Genomic DNA, 21,559 nt, shown 5'->3' with positions numbered 1-21,559 from the left:
TGTGCACGTGGGAGAAAAAAGAAAATTCCCTGGCCTGCGGCCTGGCAAACCTCCATGGGTCCACTCCCCCCATCTGGTCCATAAACCCCCTAAGCTCCTTGGCCGCAGCCGGCCCCTTTCCAGTCCTAGATCTGGAGCGATCCAGTGCTGGGTCCAACACCGATTTAAAATCCCCACCCATTATCAAGCTTCCTACCTCCAGGTCCGGAATGCGCCCATGAATCCGGCATCATCCCAGTTCGGGGCGTATACATTTACCAATACCACCCACGTCCCCTACAACTTACCGCTCACCATCACGCATCGACCTCCATTGTCCAGTACGATATTCTTGGCCTCAAACGACACCCGCTTCACCACCAATATTGCCACCCCTCTGTTCTTTTCATCCAGCCCCGAATGGAATACCTGTCCTACCCATCCCTTTCTTAACCTGACCTGATCCGCCACCTTCAAATGTGTCTCCTGGAGCATGACCACGTCTGCCTTCAGTCCCTTTAAGTGCATGAACACTCGAGCCCTCTTAATCGGCCCATTCAGGCCCCTCGCATTCCACGTTATCAGCCGGATTGGGGGGCCTCCCACCACCCCCCCCCATCCCCACCTTCCCCCCTGCCGACTAGCCATCTCCTTTTCTAGGCCAGTCCCGTGCCCGCGCCACCCTCACCCCCCAGTCCCCCAGATGGGAGACCCCCACCCCGACCACCTCTTCTGTGTCCCATTCCCCTTCGGCCAGTGCAGCAGCAACCCTATTTCCCCCCCCCCCCCCTTCACCCCCGCCCGCTAGACCTGTGTCTAGCTCTTTTGCTCCCCCCATAGCACTCCTGCAAGTCAGCTGACTCCTGCTGACCCCGGCTTCCCCCGCCGTCCCATTGACCCCCCCGTGTGGGAATCTCCCAATCAGTGTGCGCCACTCCATTCCCCCCCACTCCGTTCTTCCCTAGCGCGGGAAAAAGCCCGCGCTTTCCTAAGCCTGCCCCCCCCCCTCTCTGGCGCAGCTCCTGTCGCGGCCTTGTCTCATTTCCCCTCTCCCCGAGCCTCCTCACCCTCCAGCACCGGCGCCCACCGTCTCGTACGGTCTTCTCACCCGGTCCCTTTCCCCATCCCCATCCATCCCCCAGCCCGTGGAACATTTCCTGCGCGTGATTAACACCCTATGTACAACAAACATCAAACATCCCCCCCCACCCTCACAAACCCTCAATTTGAGTCCAACTTTTCAGTTTGAATAAAGGTTGAAGCCTCCTCAGGCGTTTCAAAATAGTGATGTTGATCCTTGAATGTGGTCCACAATCGCGCTGGCTGCAGCATTCCGAATCTCACTCCTTTCCGGTGCAGCACCGCCTTGGCACGGTTGAAATCCACTCTCCTCCTGGCTACCTCCGTGCTCCAGTCCGGGTATATTCGGATCTCCGCATTCTCCCAGCTGCTGCTCCGCTCTTTCTTGGCCCGTTTCAAGACCCTCTCTCTGTCCGTGAAACGGTGAAACCTCACCACAATCGCCCTTGGCGGCTCGTTAGCCTTGGGCCTCCTCGTCAGCACCCGGTGTGCCCCATCCAGCTCCAAAGGCCTCGAAGGGGCCTCCGCGCCCATCATCGACTCGAGCATCGTGCTCGCATATGCCCCGGCATCGGCCCCCTCCACTCCTTCAGGGAGACCCAGGATCCGAAGATTCTTTCTCCTCGACCTGTTCTCTAGGTCTTCGAATCTTCCCGCCCACCTCTTGTGCAGCGCCTCGTGCACCTCCACCCTCACCGCCAGGCCCAAGATCTCGTCCTCATTCTCATTAACTTTTTTCTGCACCTCCTGGATCTTTACCTCGTGGGCCTTCTGGGTCATCCCTAGTCCTTCAATCGCCGACAGCATAGGCGCCAGCATCTCCTTCCGCAGCTCCTCGAAGCAGCGCTTAATGAACTCTTGCACCTCCGGCCCACCTTCCACTTTATCTCCGGCCGCCGCCATTTTGTTTTTACTCCCTCGCTTCTCCCGCTGCTCCAACGCCGCTTTTTTGGCCATTTCGCTTCTTGTCCGATCCATAAACGGTGAAGGGGGACCTCACTCTCCCCTTCCCACACGGAGCGTCTTCAAATAATTCCCGTTGGGGCTTTTCTAGAGAGCCCGAAAGTCCGTGATCGCGGGAACTGCCGAATCGTGCGGCTTAGCTCCGCATCGCCGCAACCGGAAGTCATGAGCACCAAAGGTTAACACGCAGGCACAGCAATTAGGAAAGCAAATGGCATGTGAACATTTATTGCAGGGGGATTGGAGTGGAAAAGCAAGGAAATCATGTGCGGGATTCTCTCAGCCCGGGGCTGTGCAATCCCTGCGACGAGCGTGAATCGCGCCATTGCCGACCCAACGGCGGCACACGATTCTCCGCTGAGTGGAGAATCGGCGCCATTGGCGCCGGCGTGGTCCGACCCCGGGGGGGGGGGGGGGGCCCTCCGATGTGGCCTGGGCCGCGATCGGAGGCCCCTGTAGCCCTGCGCCATGTTGCATTGGGGCCGGCGGGTTGAAGGAAGGCACTGCGCATGCGCACGATGGCGCCACTGCGCATGCGCGGATCCCGCGGCGCCCAGTTCGCGCTGGGGTCAGCAGCTGGAGCGGCGTGAACCGCTCCAGTGCCGTGCTGGCCCCTTTTGCGGCCCAGAATTAGTCATCGGGTCGGCCCGTTCACGCCGTCGTAAAACGCGACGGCGTTTACGACGCGTGGACACTCTGCCGCGGGATTAGAGAATCCCGCCCCTTGTATTGCATTCCAGTTTGGGATTGTTAACATTTAAACAGAAATCCCAATACCTCATTTTAACCAATAGACATATGCCACAAGATTTCACTTTTTTTAAACAAAACACAAACTAGATTGTAAGAAAACATTGAACAAAGCAAATACAAGTAAGTTAACATTATAACTTATAACAGGCATGTCCAATTTTTTTTCTCCAGGGGTCAGATTTGTATATTTTTTCTTACTACAGAGCCAGTGAGAAACTTTTGGAAAGATAAGTTTTGGCAAAAAAATTAACTGAATTCCAGAAAAAGGTTGAGGTTTTAAGGAAAGAAACAATTACTGCACAAACATAAAAGCGAAATTGTAGCAATAAATTGTGGAGTTAAAAAAGATGAAGCAATAAAAGTTGCCAAAACCCTAACCCACACCACCACACACTCACTCACTCTCTCCCACACCACTGTACACTCACTCACACACTCACTCACTCCCCGTACCATCACACTCTCTCCCACACCACTGTACACTCACTCACACACTCCCCGTACCATCACACTCACTCCCACACCACTGCACACACTCACTCACACTCTTACACACAGTTGCTCACTCACTCACACACTCACTCACTCACTCTCACGGCATTCATATAGCGCTTTTCAAGACCTCAGGCAGTCCAAACACTATTCGCAAACAACAAATTACTTTTATGAAGCGTCGCTGCTGTTGTAACCCCAATTTGCGCACAGCAAGCTCCCATCCAAACAGCAAGGTGATAATGAACCAAGGTCATCTGTCCTTTTTGTGACACTGGTGGAGGGATGAATATTGATGAGGGAAGTGGGAGAGAGCCCAGAACATTCTGACTCTGCGATGAGAGGGTCTGAGATAAAATGTGAAGAGGGAAATGTTTAACTCCCCCGGGAGTTGTCAGCAACTTTTCCTGTTTTATATGTAAACAGAGTTGGAAGCCGTGATGTCCTCGGCCCCGAGTGTATTTCTGGAGGTTTCAGCAGCTTCCTAGGTGCCCAGGTTAAGCAGATTTTGGATTTTGATGCTCCTACCTCTTTTACAATGATGTCTGGGTGTCTGTACCTGGGCAGGAGGACATGGGTTGTCACAGACAATTCCACAACTGGGCAGCAGAGGGATTGCAATGTGTAGTCAACACTAATAAAAATCTTTATTGTCACAAGTAGGCTTACATTAACACTGCAATGAAGTTACTGTGAAAAAGAAGGAACATTATAGGAACACATTTGATAAGTTTCCTGTTGTTTAATTGAATATCTGCTGTTTCCAGGCTCTAAAAGCAGGGAGTTTGGGTTAATTTATTTTGATGACAACCATGGTTCTAATTGTAGCAGCTTGCCAGACAGCCAATGGGGACTGTGGTTTTTCTTTTCTTTCTCCTCCTCCTCCTGGCCCCAGTTAATTGTCCTCCCACAGTCATGTCCCCGGCACAGTGGCTCTTTGGGATCCTCTTTGCCGCCTCTCTCCTGTACTGGGACGGCGGCTTGCTGCGGGTGATGCTGCTGCCGCCCCTCTGGTGGTGCCTGGGCGCTGGGCTGGGCGAGCGGAGCCGGGACCAGCAGGACCTGGGGCCTGATCCCCACTACCAGCAGTTACCGGAGAGGAAAGCGGTGAGTCCAAACTGCGTCTGTTGCTTAATGTCAGGAGCAGCGAGCTGTACACACAACAAATACACACAACTAGATTTATTATCCCCTCCCTCCCTCCTTTCAACCCCCCCGGTGCCAGCTGATATCCCGCAGAGATGGCCCAGAGGGTGCTCGAAGCTTCCCCGTCCATTGATATCATTTCAAGTGTTTGATTATTGTCTCCTGCCAGTTTTTTTGCAGGAGGAGTTGGCCATTTGCCAGTCCGGATATTTTAAATTTAAGGATTAGGGTTAAGAGGTGGGGTTCATGATTATGGGGCTGGTGTTAAGGCACTGGGAGTTTGGGGCAGGCACTGGGAGTTAGGGCAGGCACTGGGAGTTAGGGCAGGCACTGGGAGTTTGGGGCAGGCACTGGGAGTTTGGGGCAGGCACTGGGAGTTAGGGCAGGCACTGGGAGTTTGGGGCAGGCACTGGGAGTTGGGGCAGGCACTGGGAGTTAGGGGCAGGCACTGGGAGTTAGGGGCAGGCACTGGGAGTTAGGGGCAGGCACTGGGAGTTAGGGGCAGGCACTGGGAGTTGGGGCAGGCATTGTCAAACCTGGGGGCGCAACCCGGGTTGGGTCGCGGGAGGGTCGCGGAGCCATCCATCGTGGCGCTCCCGATCGCGCAAATCCGGGCTCAACAGCCGCAGCAGCCGGCTGTGGGCCGCCTTCAAAATGACCAGTGTAGTGGAGGTGGGCTCAATGGGGGCATTCCAGAGGCAATACAGTTATTATCTGCAATGGAAGAATGTGCAGGGTTTTTGGGAGAAGGCAGGGGGGTTGATCGGGCACGCATGCGCTGTGTGGCTGCATTTTTTTTTGTATGGCCGCAGCCTTTTTCCCCCCCAGGTTCGGGGGGCTAGACGGACCATTAGGGCCAAAGGGACCCAAAATCATTTCCTCCATTTTTGTCAGCAACAAACTAGGTAAGAGAAAATGGTGGGTTGCGCAGGTCGGCCGGCGTGGGCCGCGCAGGTCGGCCGGCGTGGATCGCGAAGGTCGGCCGGCGTGGATCGCGAAGGTCGGCCGGCGTGGATCGCGAAGGTCGGCCGGCGTGGATCGCGAAGGTCGGCCGGCGTGGATCGCGAAGGTCGGCCGGCGTGGATCGCGAAGGTCGGCCGGCGTGGATCGCGAAAGTCGGCCGGCGTGGATCGCGAAGGTCGGCCGGCGTGGATCGCGAAGGTCGGCCGGCGTGGATCGCGAAGGTCGGCCGGCGTGGATCGCGAAGGTCGGCCGGCGTGGGTCCCGAAGGTCGGCCGGCGTGGGTCCCGAAGGTCGGCCGGCGTGGGTCCCGAAGGTCGGCCGGCGTGGATCGCGCAGGTCGGCCGGCGTGGGTCCCGGAGGTCGGCCGGCGTGGGTCCCGAAGGTCGGCCGGCGTGGGTCCCGAAGGTCGGCCGGCGTGGGTCCCGAAGGTCGGCCGGCGTGGATCGCGCAGGTCGGCCGGCGTGGATCGCGCAGGTCGGCCGGCGTGGATCGCGAAGGTCGGCCGGCGTGGATCGCGCAGGTCGGCCGGCGTGGATCGCGCAGGTTGGCCGGTTGGTGGAAATGAGTCCCTGGAAAAAAAGGTTGAAAAAAACTTTTTGAAAAAAAGTTAGGGGGATGGGAATAGTGTTTGAAACTCGTCCTGCCTGTGCTGTCTGCCTGTGTGTGTCTGAAGGAACAATTCACCCAGTCTCAACCCCCCTGACTTCTCCCCAAAACCTTGCACAATCTTCCATTGCAGATGGAAGATTGTCCAGATTGTCCGCACTCCCAGGCAGTGCATTGCTTTAAAAAAAAATTTAGAGTGCTCAATTCATTTTTTCCAATTAAGGGGCAATTTAGCGTGTCCAATCCACCCACCCTGCACATCTTTTGGATTGTGGGGGCGAAACGCATGCAAACACGGGGAGAATGTGCAAACTCCACACGGACAGTGACCCAGAGCCGGGATCAAACCTGGGACCTCGGCGCCATGAGGCAGCAATGCTAACCACTGTGCCACTTCTTGTGCCACTTCTTTTGCCACTTACCTTAAACCCGTGACCCTCTGGTTCTTCATTCTCCCACCAATGGGAACTACTCCGCCCAGACCCCTCATAGTTTTGAAAACCTCTATCAAATCTCCTCTCAATCTTCCCTTCTCCAAGGAGAACAGGCCCAGCTTCTCCAATCTCTCTCCATAATTGAAGTTCCTCATCCCAGGAGCCATTCTGGGGAATCTTTCTGCATCGTCTCTATTGCCTTCACATCTTTTTCAAAGGCGTTAGGTAGACTGACACCCGAAACTGGACCGGCTTGGGTCTGTCTGTGCAGAGTCTGCACGTTCTCCCCGTGTCCGCGCGGGTTTCCTCCGGGTGCTCCGGTTTCCTCCTACAAGTCCCAAAAGAAGTGCTGTTTGGCAAATGGGACATTCTGAATTCTCCCTCAGTGTATCCGAACAGGTGTGGAATGTGACGATTAGGGCCTTTTCACAGTAACTTTATTGCAGTGTTAATGGAGTTTAATCCGGACAAATGTGAGATAATGCATTTTGGAAGGTCTAATGCAGGTAGGGAATATACAGTGAATGGTAGAACCCTCAAAGAGTATTGAAAGTCAAAGAGATCTAGGAGTACAGGTCCACAGGTCATTGAAAGGGGCAACACAGGTGGAGAAGGTAGTCAAGAAGGCATACGGCATGCTTGCCTTCATTGGCCGGGGCATTGAGTATAAGAATTGGCAAGTCATGTTGCAGCTGTATAGAACCTTAGTTAGGCCACACTTGGAGTATAGTGTTCAATTCTGGTCGCCACACTACCAGAAGGATGTGGAGGCTTTAGAGAGGGTGCAGAAGAGATTTACCAGAATGTTGCCTGGTATGGAGGGCATTAGCTATGAGGAGCGGTTGAATAAACTCGGTTTGTTCTCACTGGAACGAAAGAGGTTGAGGGGAGACCTGATAGAGGTATACAAAATTATGAGGGGCATAGACCGAGTGGATAGTCAGAGGCTTTTCCCCAGGGTAGAGGGGTCAATTACTAGGGGGCATAGGTTTAAGGTGAGAGGGGCAAGGTTTAGAGTAGATGTACGAGGCAAGTTTTTTACGCAGAGGGTAGTGGGTGCCTGGAACTCGCTACCGGAGGAGGTGGTGGAAGCAGGGACGATAGTGACGATTAAGGGGCATCTTGACAAATATATGAATAGGATGGGAATAGAGGGCTACGGACCCAGGAAGTGTAGAAGATTGTAGTTTAGTCGGGCAGCATGGTCGGCACGGGCTTGGAGGGCCGAAGGGCCTGTTCCTGTGCTGTACATTTCTTTGTTGTTCTTAATGTAAGCCTACTTGTGACAATAATAAAGATTATTATTATTATACCCAATGTCCCTGTTCATAAAGCCTGTGTGTTATTATCACTCTCCCAACCTGTCCTGCCACATTCAATGATTTGTGCACACATCACATACGCCCAGGTCCCTCTGCCGCTACAACCATCCTTTAGAATCATTTTCTCCCAAAATTAATCACTTTGTGCTTCTCTGCATTAAATTTCATCTGTCACTTCTCTGCCCATTGGGCCAACCTACCTGACCTTTTGAAGTTCTCCAATATTCTTCTCACAATTCACTATATTTCCAAGTTTTGTTGTCCTCAAATTTTGAAATCATTCCCTGTACACCAAGTTGTAGGTCACTAACATGTATCAGGACAAGGAGGTGCCCCCAGGGGGAGCTCTTCTAAATCTTCCTCAAGTCCAAAACCAACCAATGACAACTACTTTCTGTTTCCTGTCACTCAGCTGATTTTTTCTTGATGTTTCTTTTATTTCATGAGATGGAACCTTGCTCACAACGTCACTGCTTACAGCTCCCCTTTGTTCTCAAATCTCTCTCTACAGCCTTGTTATCAGAGTGAACACGTGAAACTTAATGTCTCCCCTGCCAATTTTCCCTCCCCTGACTCTGAATTGCTTCTTGTCCTACGTTCTCCCCCTTTCCCGCTCCCATCCGGAACCAGTCTTGCTCTTTGGAACACCCCTGAATCCTTTTTCTTGCCACCTGTCTTAATTCCCCTTAACAATCTGTCCCCTTGACAATCTGTCCCCACCCAATCTGTTCCCAAATGCCACTTGGTGTTGATGCTCTACTGTGTTTAAAGCACTCTTGATAAATTCCATGTGAATAAGGCTGACAAATATGAGAAATGCAAACTGTTCAAGTTTCCGAGGACCATTCCGAGGTTCACTGTGATGCTAGCACTGGATTCATCAATTAGTGATACTTTCACTTGCTGTTTACTGGAATATTTTGTTAACTGGGAATTCCCATGTCGAAACTGTGTTCAGTACTTGGCACAACTCAGCTGTTTATCGGCAGGAGTCTGTTAATTACCTGATTTTTATGGCAAAATGTCACTATGGTTCTTATCTTTCTTTAAACCTCTTTCATTTACATATTTTGGAGTGTCTCAGCATGACTCATTTTTGGATGGTCAGAGTAGACAGTAAATGATGATCTTAGAAAAATTTTCAAGTCAGCATTTTTTACAGCTGTTGGTGACCTGTGTTAAGATGGTATTTGATTGACTCCGCAGTGTTGCAAACATTAAGGGGAGGATTCTCTGCCGCCCACCGCCGGGACGCGGTAGCACAGTGGTTAGCACTGTTGCTTCACAGCTGGAAAGCCCCATACCTGCAATCCTGGAGGTGTGAAGCAACAGTGCCGACTACTGTGCTGCCCACAGCATGCCTTCGTGATGCTCCAGCCCTCTGGCCCGGGATTCATGCAGACATGAATTTGTGCAAGTTTCTGCCAGCATAGCCCTGATGCAGGGAAAATCGTGGTGGGCCAAGGGGATAAGTATTTAACCTAGGTGGCCCCACATTTTGTCAGAGGGCCCCCCCCCCCAATGCAGAGTTGGGGGGGGGGGTTCTCTGTTTTGGGGGAGAGGGTTCTCTGTTTGGGGGGTTTCCAGGGGACTGGGCTGGCTAACCCTCATGCGTGTTTGCCGTGGGTGGGATGACCCCCGGCACTGGCAGAAGCCCCCCACCCCCGGCCGACCTCCGGTGGCAGACATGGAGTGAGTGGTCGCACATTTGGTGGCTCCCGCTCAATACAGATTTTTTTTGTTCATTTCCCTTTCCGAAGGGCAAAGTATTTTAGGGCAAAAGGCACGGGAGTTCCTGCGGAAGGTAATACTCCTCTGGTGTGGCTGGTGCATGAATCAGTGCACGAGGAGTGGTGCAAGGAAGAAAGAGCAGCGGGAGTAGGAGGGTCTTCATGGTGCATGATGCAACCATCAATTCACATGAGACGAAGAGTTGAAGTGAAGAGTGGTTTTAATCAGCTAGATCTATGCCTGCCTGCGACTGCTCTGTACTGAGTGCCGCCTACAGGCTGCAGATCTATATACCTCCCCCGAGGGGGCGGAGCCACAGGCAGAGCCCACAAGGGCATCAACATAATACAATACAATGTAATACAATACAATTGTGAATGGTAGCAGTAATACATTCACCACATTCACCCCCTGTTAAAAAATTGAAGTCCAGCGGGGGTGAAGTGGGCTCACAGATCGAGTCTGTCCGGTGCCTTGATTGTTCGCTATGACCGCCTGAGCTCTGGCTTTGCTGCGGGCACGGGTGTTGAACTCGGCGCTGCGGGCACGGGTGTTGGGCTTGTTGACTCCGGGAGCGTGTTGTCTGGAGCTTCATCACTGTAGGTCGGGGAGGGGGGGGGGGTGTAGGCCATGTGGGGGTGGTGTTCGGTGTAGGGTGGGGGGGCGGGGTTAGGTGATGGTCGCAGGGGAACCGGCCGGTGCCAGGTCCCGGAGGGAGACTGTATCTTGTCGGCTGTCGTTTGCGCCATGTAGGCATACTGAGGGTTGTCGTGAAGGAGCTGGACCCTCTCGACCAGGGGGTCGGACTTATGGCTCCTCACATGCTTTCGGAGGAGGACAGGCCCCAGCTTTGTCAGCCAGGACGGAAGCGAGACCCCGGAGGTGGATTTCCTGGGGAAGACGAATAGGCGGTCATGAGGGGTCTCATTCGTGGTTGTGCAGAGGAGCTAATTGAGTGGAGCGCGTCGGGGAGGACCTCCTGCCAGCGGGAAACTGGGAGACTTCTAGACCGTTGGGCAGAAGGATGGCTTTCCATACCGTTGCGTTCTCCCTCTCCACCTGTCCGTTTCCCCGGGGGTTGTAACTGGTAGTCCTGCTCGAGGCAATGCCCTTACCGAGCAGGTACTGATGCAGTTCGTCGCTCATAAACGAGGGCGTAAGTCGGGGAAACCGAACAGGGTGAAGATGCTGTGCAGGGCCTTAATGACAGTGGCCGCGGTCATGTCGGGGCATGGGATTGCAAAGGGAAAACGGGAGTACTCGTCAACGACGTTAAGAAAAGACACGTTGCGGTCAGTGGAGGGGAGTGCCCTTTGAAATCGACGCTGAGGTGCTCAAAGGGGCGGGTGGGCATTGTCTGGCCGATAGAAGTGCGGCTTGCACTCCGCGCAGGTTTGGCAGTCCCTGGTCATGGCCCTGACCTCCCCGGTAGAGTGGGTCAGGTTGCGGGCTTTGATGAAGTGGCGAAACCAGTTGACCCCCGGGTGACAGAGGTCATTGTGGATGGCCCGGAATCGGTCATCTTGCGCGCTGGCGCATGTGCCGCGGGACAGGGCATCTGGGGGCTCGTTAAGCTTCCCCGGACGATACACGATATCGTAATTATAGGTGGAGTGTTTGATTCTCCACCTCAAGATTTTATCATTCTTGATCTTGCCCCGCTGTGTGTTGTTGAACATAAAGGCTACCGACCGTTAGTCGGTGACGAGGGTGAGCCTCCTACCAGCCCGGTAGTGCCTCCTATGCCGCATAGCTTCCACAATGGCTTGAGCTTTTTCGACCGAGGAGTGTCCAATCTTGGAGGCGTGGAGGGTACGGGGAAAAAAAGGCCATGGGCCTGCCTGCCTGGTTAAGGGTAGCGGCCAGGGCGACATCTGACACATCACTCTCCACCTGGAAGGGGATGGACTCGTCCACCGCGTGCATCGCGGCTTTGGTAATGTCTGCCTTGATGCGGCAGAAGGTCCGGCGGGCCTCAGTCGTCAGGGGGAAGATGATGGCTTTGATAAGTGGGGGGGGGGGGGCTTTGTCCGCATAGTTGCGGACCCACTGGGCATAGTATGAAAAGAACCCGAGGCATCCTTTCAGGGCAGTGGGGGTGGGGGGAGTTGCAGGAGGGGGCTCATGCGGTCGGGGTCGGGCCCTAGGACTCCGTGTTCCACGACATAGCCGAGGATGGCTGGTCGGGTTGTGCGGAAAATGCATTTCTCCTTGTTGTAGGTGTGATTGAGGGCTTGGGCGGTTTGGATGAACTTTTGAAGGCTGGCTTCGTGGTCCTGCTTTTCACGGCCGCAGATGGTGACGTTATCCAAGTACGGAAACGTGGCCCGCAGCCCGTACTGGTCCACCATTCGGTCCATCGTTCTTTGGAACACCGAGACCCCGTTGGTGACTCCGAAGGGAACCCTGAGGAAGTGGAAGAGGCGGCTGTCCGCCTCAAAGGCAGTGTAGTGGCGGTCTTCCGGGCGGATCGGAAGCTGGTGGTAGGCAGACTTCAGATCTACCGTGGAGAAAACCCGGTAGTGTGCAATCTGATTCACCATGTCCGCTATCCGGGGAAGGGGGTATGCATCGAGTTGCGTGTACCGGTTTATGGTTTGGCTGTAGTCTACAACCATCCGGTTCTTTTCCCCGGTCCTGACGACCACCACTTGGGCTCTCCAGGGGCGCCCTGTATCACAAGGTTCGCGACATCGTACCCCCCGGATCTGTACTGAATGTGATCCGGAAGCGAGGGAGATTGTTTGGGATGCGGGGGAAATCTGGAGAGAACAGCGCCTTACCGTGTCTGGATGTATGAAGCTCTCCGTGCTCCCAGAGTCAAACAGACAGGGCGTTTCGTGCCCATTGACCCGGACGGTCATCAATGAGTTCCTGAGGTGCTTGGGCCGTGACTGGTCGAGGGTGACAGCGCCGTGCTGCAGGTAGCCAGCGTGGTCAGAGGTAGCGGAGTGGTCCCAAGATGGCGGCCCCCATGAGTCGCACGTGTCGGGTAGGGTTAAAGATGGCGGCCCCCACGGATAGCACGGGGCTACCGTCCGGCACGCAGCCACGCTGCGGGGTCTGCGGGCCTGTGAGTCTGTGAGCTGGGCCTGCGATTTAGGAGCCTTGGATCTGGCCAGCCAGACTTTGACAAGGTGTCCTTTCTTGCCGCAGTCGCTACAGGTCGCGTTCCGAGCCGGGCAGCGCTGCCTGAGGTGCTGGTTCTGGCAGCAGAGATAGCAGGGCAGTGCCCCGGGTTGGGCGGGCAGCCGCTCGGCACAGGCCTGGGACACCCTCTGGTCGGGTGTCCACGAGGGGATCGCGTGGTCGGAGGGGAAAGCATTGAGCTCTGGAAAGCTACTTCTAAAGAGGTGGATAGTTTTACCGTCTCTTCTAGGTCGAGGGCACACTTTTCGAGCAGGCGCTGTCTGACACAGTTGGACCGGACTCCAGCCACATAGGTGTCCCGGATGGCGAGTTCCATATGCTGCGAGGCCGTGACGTCCTTGTAATTGCAGTTTCGAGCGAGTACCCTCAGGTCGCGTAGGTATTCCTCCAGCGATTCCCCGGGGCGTTGACGACGAGTGGTGGGGAGATGCCACGCGAACACTTCGTTCACTGGCCTCACGTCGTGTCTTTTCAGGATCGCGACCGCGTCTGCGTACGTGGTCGCTTCCTCGATAAATACGGAGATTTGGTGGCTCACCCGGGCGTGGAGGAGACTCCGTTTCTGTGCCTCTGTGACGGCGGGCGAGGAGGAGGCGGCGAGGTAGGCCTCAAAACAGCAGAGCCAGTGCAAAAAGATTCCTTTGGCTTCAGCTGCCTGTGGGTCGAGTTCCAGTCGATCAGGTTTGAGGGCGGCTTCCATAGCGATATCCTAGCTGATTAAATTGATGCGACCATCAATTCACACGAGATGAAGAGTGTTTTAATCAGCTAGATCTATGCCTGCCTGCGACTGCTCCGTACTGAGTGCTGCCTACAGACTGCAGATCTATATACCTCCCCCGAGGGGGTGGAGCCATAGGCGGAGCCCACAAGGGCATCAACATAATTTCAGTACAATGTAATGCAATACAATGGTGAATGGTAGTAGTAATGCATTCACCACAGTGCGTCACAGGGAAAAATGGCAGAGGGCAAGGGGGCTGCGCTACCTGCTCGGTGTTCGACAGAGCTGTTGGTGGAGTTCTTGAATGAAACGTTTCGGCAGCAGAGGGAAGAGGCCCTGGAAGACAAGTGGTGGAACCGATGAGCTCTGGGATCGAGCGAGTGGAGCAGAGACTGGAATCCCAGGGCCTGGAGATCCAGAACGTGGGGGACCACCAGGAACTGTTGGCTTCGTCGGTGGCTGATGTGCGAGTGATGCAGCAGAGCCAGAAAAAGCTCCGGAAAAGGTGGAGGATTTGGAGAAGGATCGTCGGGATGCCTGAAGACATGGAAGGTGTGGAGGCCGTGATATATTTGGCAAGGATGCTGGGGAAATTGATGGAGGAGGGGGGCCTTTGCTCGGCCCCTGGAGGTGGACCGAGCGCACAGGGTGCTGATGAGGAGGCTGCAGGCGGGCGAGTTGCTGAGCGCGATGGTGGTGCGGTTGCACTGCTTTCTAGACAAGGATGCAGACCAGGAAATGTACCCGGGAAGGGAACGAACTGCGGGTGTACCAGGTCCTGGGTGCGGAGTTGGTGAAGAGGGGGGCCGGGTTTAACTGGATTAAGACTGCCTTCTTCAAAAAAGGGGTGACATTTAGGGTAGTGTACCCGGCCTGCCTGTGGGTGACCTTCCAGAAGCAAGAGCTTTATTTCGAACATTGGAGGAGGCAATGGCATTTATGAAGGACAATCGACTGGGAGGACTATGAGGACATTAAACACACAAAACTCCTCCAAAGTTCAAAGTGTTTGTGTTGGGTTTTCAGGGGCATGTTTTCACGGGGGAGCAACAATGGTGAGGGTTGTGTTTTGTTACTCTTTATGGATGGATGGTTGGGTTAGTGGGGGGGAGAGGGATGGTTGGGTTAGTGGGGGAGAGTGGATGGTTGGGGTTAGTGGTGGAGGGGGAGAGTGGATGGTTGGGTTAGTGGGGGAGGGGGAGAGTGGATGGTTGGGTTAGTGGGGGAGGGGGAGAGTGGATGGTTGGGTTAGTGGGGGAGGGGAGAGTGGATGGTTGGGTTAGTGGGGGAGGGGGAGAGTGGATGGTTGGGTTAGTGGGGGAGGGGGGAGAGGGATGGTTGGGTTAGTGGGGGAGGGGGATAGGGATGGTTGGTTAGTGGGGGAGGGGGAGAGTGGATGGTTGGGTTAGTGGAGGAGGGGGAGAGTGGATGGTTGGGTTAGTAGGGGGAGGGGGGAGAGTAGCTGGAGGGAGGAAGGACAGTTGGAGACCTTGGGTGGGGGCCACCATGCTAGCTGGGTGGGCTAGTTAATGTAGTGAGGTGGGTGGTTGCCAGGAGGTAGGTGTGGGGGGGGGGGAGGGGAGGGGAGTGTGTGGAGTTGAGTTGTTTTTTTGTTTGAGGTTGGGGAGATGCTTGCTGACATGGGGACGGCTGGTGTGGCGCAGTTGGAAGTCATGGATGACAATGGACATCCGAGGACGGCCTGGAAGGTCACGTGCCGGGAGCTGGCTCACAAATAGGTATGGCTGATCGGCCAGAGAAGGGGGAGGGGAGCCCCCGACCAGGCTGGTCATGTGGAATGTGAGGGGGTTTAATGGGCCGGTTAAATGCCGCGTGTGTTCACACATCTGAGGAGTCTGAAGGCGGACGTGGCTTTTTTGCAGGAGACGCATTTGAAGTTGGGGACCAGACGGGACTGAGAAAGGGATGGGTGGGGCAGGTGTTTCATTCCGGGCTGGATATGGAGACGAGGGGGGGGGTGGCCATGTTGGTTAATAAGTGGGTTGCGGTTGGAGATGGGCAGTATTGTGGCCAATCCGGGGGGAGATATGTGACGGTTAGTGGAAGGTTGGAGGGGATACCGGTGGTTCTGATATATGTCTCCCTCTGTGGACCCGAACAGGCGCTGGAATGTGGCGACTAGGGGATTTTCACAGTAACTTCATTGCAGTGTTAATGTAAGCCTACTTGTGACATTAAGAAAAGATTATTATCATTATTATTATGATGTGGAGATGCCGGCGTTGGACTGGGGTGAGCACAGTAAGAGTCTTACAACACCTAACAAACCTGTTGGACTTTAACCTGGTGTTGTAAGACTTCTTACCATTATTATTAAGTCTATGCCCCGAATTGGGAAAATGTGGGTGTTAGGGAAGATCCCAGGCTTGGACTCGCATTGTTTGATTATGGGGTGCGGGGGTGGGGGGGGGGATTTTTAATACTGTCACAGATCCGAGCTTGGACTAGTCAAGTCCCAAGTCACCAAAGGTATTGGCAGTGGCGAAGGAGCTGAAGGGGTTTATGGAACGCATTGGGGGAGGGGGTAGACGGACCCATGGAGGTTTGGGAGACTGAGGGTGAAGGAATTTTTATACTTCTCCCCTGTGCACCGGGTGTACCCCTGGATTTATTTTCTTTGTGCTGGACAGGGCGTTGCGAGCGGGGTCGGCCGATTCAATGTATTTGGCGATTATGGTTTACGACCACACTGGGTGGATGTGTGTGTGTATAAATCATAGAATTTACAGTGCAGAAGGAGGCCATTCAGCCCATCAAGTCTGCACTGGCCCTTGCAAAGAGCACCCTACCTAAGCCCCCACCCTATCCCAGTAACCCCACCCAACGTTTTTGGACACTAAAGGCAATTTAGCATGACCAATCCACCTAACCTGCATATCTTTGGGAGGAAACTGGAGCACCGGAGGGAACCCATGCAGACACTGGGAGAAAGTGCAAACTCCACACAGACCCAAGCCGGGAATCGAACCTGGGACCATGGAGCTGTGAAGCAACTGTGCTACCGTGCCCCCCATATGTTAAACTTTCATAGCCAGTTGGTGAAAGAGGAGACCAGGGGCGAGATTCTCCAACCCCCCCCCGCCGGGTCAGAGAACCGCCGGGGGCTGGCGTGAATCCCGCCCCCGCCGGTTGCCGAATTCTCCACCACCGGATATTCGGCAGGGGCGGGAATCGCGCCGCGCTGGTTGGCGCACCCCCCCCCCCCCCCCCCCCCCCCCCCCCCCGGCGATTCTTCGGCACAGATGGGCCAAAGTCCCGCCACTAAAATGCCTGTCCCGCCGGCGTAGATTAAACCACCTACCTTACCGGCAGGACAAGGCGGCGCGGGTGGGCTCCGGGGTCCTGGGGGGGGGCGCGGGGCAATCTGGCCCCGGAGGGGTGCCCCCACGGTGGCCTGGCCCACGATCGGGGCCCACCGATCTGCGGCCGGGGCCTATGCCGTGGCGGCACTCTTTCCCTTCCGCCTTCGCCACGGTCTCCACCATGGCGGAGGCGGAAGAGACTCCCTCCACTGCGCATGCGTGGAAATGCCGTCAGCGGCCGCTGATGCTCCCGCGCATGCGCCGCCCGGAGATGTCATTTCCGCGCCAGCTGGCGGGGCTCCAAAGGCCTTTTCCGCCAACTGGCGGGGCGGAAATTCGTCCGGCGCGGGCCTAGCCCCCCTAGCCCCTTAAGGTTGGCGCACGGCACGATGCCCGACTGATTTGCACCGTTTTGGGCGCCAGTCGGCGGATATCGCGCCGTTTCCGGAGAATTTCGCCCCAGAAATCAACTTTTACTTTGATTTAAATTTTTAAAATTTAGTCACAAAATGAGATGATATAAATGTATAACTTTTTACAACCCACCGCCAGTGCCTCTTTATACAATACCAACAAAAATAGGCTAATTAAACAAATTGACAGCCCCTGAAATGGATACAAACAAAAGGAAACATTATAAAGGAAACTTCTTTAAAAGGAATTTAGAGTGCCCAATTATTTTGTTTCCAATTAAGAGGTAATTTAGACAGCTATTCACATTAATACGCATTCCCCCGATCTAGCTGAGACGTGGGATCAATGCCTTTGCCTCGGAGACTTTGGTCAAGCATGGTTCTGGTTTTCACAAATGTGGACCAGTCAAAACAGCACTCGTGGGGGGGTCTCCCAGGGGATGGGAGGTCTACAGGGTGCTTTACCCCTGGGCAGTGTGGTAACCTGGCACTGCTGATGCCACCCTGGCACTGTCAAGGCACCAGGCTAATATATTTTCCATGCCGCGGACCAGGCCTGGGATTCCCTGCGCATGCGGCGGGTGGGGGGTGGCCTGAGGGCCCCCTTATAGGTGAGTTGAGTCTTTGGGGGTCGCGTCAGGAGGAGGAAGTTTGGCGTCCCGATCTCCTGCACTGAGAAGTTCTGGTGAGCGGAGCCCCTCGCTGCAGGAAACAGGACCACGTGCGGCCGCGTCGGCGAGTTCTCCGCTGAGTCGCTGAATTGAACCGGAGTTCTGATAAATAGCGAGGTGAGAGAAACACCCGACTAAACATGCTCGTTCGGGAACTCTGTTCCGGTTCGATCGTGTCCCAAGACTGTACACAATACTCCAGATGTGATCTCACCACTGTCCAGAACAGCTGAAGCATAACCTCCCTACTTTTATAATCAATTCCCTCTCGCAATAAACAATACCTTTCCGAGACTTCCGGTTGCGGCGATGACCAGTTAAGCCGCACGTTTCGGCTGCTCCAGCTCCAACGGACCTTCGGGCTCTTTTAAGAGCCCCAACGGGAAATTTTTGGGCGACGAAACCCGGTGTGGGGTGAGTGAATAGGAGTTCCCCCCCCCCCCCACGAAAGAGGAAAATATCGGCGGCGGCGGCTGCAGCGCGAGGAATCTTCGACAAAAGGGACAGAAAGGGAGAAGAGACAAGATGGCGGCGGAGAGAGCCCAGGCGACATGGGGGCCCGAGCAAGACGAATTCCTGAGACGGTATGTGGAGCTACTAAAGAGGGAGGTGCTGACCCCGATGCTACAGGCAATTGAGGGGCTCAAGGAGGCACAAAGGACCCAGGAGACAGAGCTCCGCGTGGTGGAGCAGAAGATGACGGATAATGAGGACGAGATCCTGGGCCTGGCGGTCAAAACACAGACGCAGGAGGCACTCCATAAAAAGTGTATTGAAAGGATCGAGGCCCTAGAAAACAGAGCGCGAAGGAAGAACCTTCGGATACTGGGTCTCCCTGAGGGAGTGGAAGGAGCGGACTGTGGAGCTTATGTAAGTACGATGCTGAGCTCACTGATGGGTGCTGAGGCCCCTACGGGCCCCTTGGAGGTGGAGTGGGCACATCGGATCCCGGCGAGAAGACCAAAAGCGGGAGAACCACCGAGGGCGATAATCGTGCGATTTCACCGCCTTAAAGATAGAGAAGAGGTCCTGAGATGGGCTAAAAAGGTGCGGAGTAGCAGATGGGAGAATGCAGTGGTACGGGTGTACCAGGATTGGAGTGCGGAGGTGGCGAGAAGGAGGGCGAGTTTTAACCGAGCCAAGGAGGTGTTACACAAAAAGGTGAAGTTCGGGATGCTGCAGCCGGCACGACTATGGGTCACGTACCAGGAGAGACACCATTATTTCGATACGGCGGAAGAAGCATGGACCTTTATTAAAGAGGAGAAATTGGATCGGAACTGAGGGACTGATACTGCAGGGAATGTTATTGTTAATGTTATGGTTGATGTAAATAGAGAAGTTAATTGGGAAGGGGGGAGACACTAAGAAATGTGGGCGCCGGTGAGGGGGGAAAGAAGGGACATAGGCGGAGAATGAGGAATGGGAGGGGGAGAGGAAAGGGAGCTGCGCCACAAGAGGCGGGTCAGATAAAGGGATGTTCCCGCGCCAGAAAGATTATGGCGGGAAGACAGGCGCAAGGCGGATGGGAGTTCCCCACACGGGGGGGTCAAGGAGTGAGCAGGAGTAGCCGGGGTCAGTTGAAGTCAGCTGACTTGCGGAAGTAATATGGGGGGAGCAATCACGCTAGAAAGGGATCTAGCGGGGGGGGGACAACTGGGTTGCTGCTGCGGAAATCAAAAAGGAAATGGCTAAAGAGTGGGTGGACAGGGATGGAATGCGACGCCTGGGGAGCGAGGGGGAGCGCGGAGGCGGGATAAGGGACTGGCCTAGAGAAGGTGATGGCTAGCCGACACGGGAGGGGGGCAGGTAGCCCCCTAGTGAGGCTGATCACGTGGAACGTGAGAGGCCTGAATGGACCGATTAAAAGGGCCCGAGTGCTCGCGCACTTGAAAGGACTAAGGGCAGACGTGGCTATGCTCCAAGAGACTCACCTGAAGGTGGCGGACCAAGTTAGGTTAAGGAAAGGATGGGTGGGACAGGTGTTCCACTCAGGACTAGATGCAATTAATAGAGGGGTGGCCATATTGGTGGGGAAACGGGTAGCATTTGAAGCAAAGGACATCATAGCAGATAGCGGAGGTAGATATGTAATGGTGAGTGGCAGGCTGGAGGGAATGGAGGTCGTGTTGGTTAATGTATATGCCCCGAATTGGGACGATGCGGGATTTATGAGACAGATGTTGGGTCGTATACCGGACCTGGAGGTAGGAAACTTGATATTGGGAGGGGACTTCAATACCGTGCTGGACCCAGGGTTAGATAGATCCAGATCAAAGACCGGAAGAAGGCCGGCAGCGGCCAAGGTGCTCAAGGGGTTTATGGACCAAATGGGGGGAGTGGATCCATGGCGATTTCTTAGACCGGGGGCCAGGGAGTTCCCCTTCTCCCATGTCCATAAAGTGTACTCCCGGATAGATTTGTTTGTTCTGGGAAGGTCGTTGATCTCAAGGGTGGAAGAAGCTGAGTATTCAGCCATAGCGGTTTCGGACCATGCCCCACACTGGGTGGACCTGGAACTAGGAGAGGAAAGGGAGCAGAGAGCACTCTGGCGATTAGATGTGGGATTGATGGCGGACGAGGGAGTGTGCGGAAGAGTGCGGGGGTGTATTGAGAGGTACCTGGAGGCCAATGACGACGGGGAGGTCCGTGTGGGAGTGATATGGGAAGCACTAAAAGCGGTGGTCAGAGGAGAGCTGATCTCCATTGGGGCCCACAAAGGGAAAACAGAGGCCAAGGAAAGGGAAAGATTACTGGGGGAGATTTTAAGGGTGGACAGGGAATTTGCAGAGACCCCGGAGGAGGGACTGTACAGGGAGAGGAGACGACTCCAGACGGAGTTTGACCTCTTGACCACCAGAAAGGCGGAGGTGCTGTGGAGGAAGGCACAGGGGAGGAGGTATGAATATGGGGAAAAGGCTAGTCGCCTGCTGGCTCATCAGTTGCGAAAGAGGACAGTGGCGAGGGAGATAGGGGGAATTAGAGACTAAAAGGGAGCCACGGTGCGAAGAGCAGGGAAGATAAACGAGGTGTTCGAGACCTTTTATGAGGGACTGTATAGGTCCCAACCCCCAGAGGGAGAGGAGGGGATGCGGCAGTTCCTGGATCAATTGAGGTTCCCGAGGGTGGAGGAGCAGGAGGTGGAAGGCCTGGGGGCACCAGTTATTAAGGGGCTGGGGAACATGCAAGCAGGGAAGGCTCCGGGACCAGACGGGTTCCCGGTGGAATTTTATAGAAAATACGTGGACTTGTTGGCCCCGTTGTTGGTGAGGACGTTCAATGAGGCCAGGGAAGGAGGGACTTTACCCCCGACAATGTCGGAGGCGACGATATAGCTAATTCTGAAGAGGGATAAAGATCCGTTGCAATGCGGGTCCTATAGACCTATTTCATTATTGAATGTGGACGCCAAATTGCTGGCAAAGGTACTGGCATCGAGGATAGAGGACTGTGTCCCGGGGGTGGTGCACGAAGACCAGACAGGGTTCGTAAAGGGGAGACAATTGAATGTCAACGTGCGACGACTATTAGGGGTGATAATGATGCCCCCAGTGGAGGGGGAGGCAGAGATAGTGGCGGCAATGGATGCAGAGAAGGCATTTGATAGGGTGGAGTGTGAGTACTTGTGGGAGGTGTTAAGGAGGTTTGGGTTCGGGAACGGGTTTATTAGCTGGGTCAAACTTCTTTATGGGGCCCCAACGGCAAGTGTAGTCACGGGTCGGCAAAGATCGGAGTATTTCCGACTATATAGGGGAACAAGACAGGGATGTCCGCTATCTCCACTGTTGTTCACGTTGGCAATTGAACCT

General features: G+C 54.8%; 1 protein-coding gene across 2 annotated transcripts in view; it reads left to right on the top strand.

Annotated features, from left to right (window-relative positions):
- Positions 1–4,133: 4,133 nt before the first annotated feature.
- Positions 4,134–21,559, top strand: part of LOC140421265 (uncharacterized) — a 106,018-nt gene continuing 88,592 nt past the window's right edge. Inside the window, exon 1 of one of the 2 annotated variants that reach the window (XM_072505851.1) lies at positions 4,134–4,374. In XM_072505851.1, coding sequence (XP_072361952.1) covers positions 4,183–4,374 — 192 coding nt within the window. In that variant the 5' untranslated portion in view covers positions 4,134–4,182. The remainder of the gene's footprint in view (positions 4,375–21,559) is intronic. The other variant, XM_072505850.1, reaches the window with a different exon arrangement.

Source organism: Scyliorhinus torazame, chromosome 5, assembly GCF_047496885.1.
Source record: "Scyliorhinus torazame isolate Kashiwa2021f chromosome 5, sScyTor2.1, whole genome shotgun sequence".
NCBI classification, from domain to species: Eukaryota; Metazoa; Chordata; class Chondrichthyes; order Carcharhiniformes; family Scyliorhinidae; genus Scyliorhinus; species Scyliorhinus torazame.
Note: the sequence above shows the minus strand (reverse complement) of the source record. Positions and strands in the feature narration are given on the sequence as shown.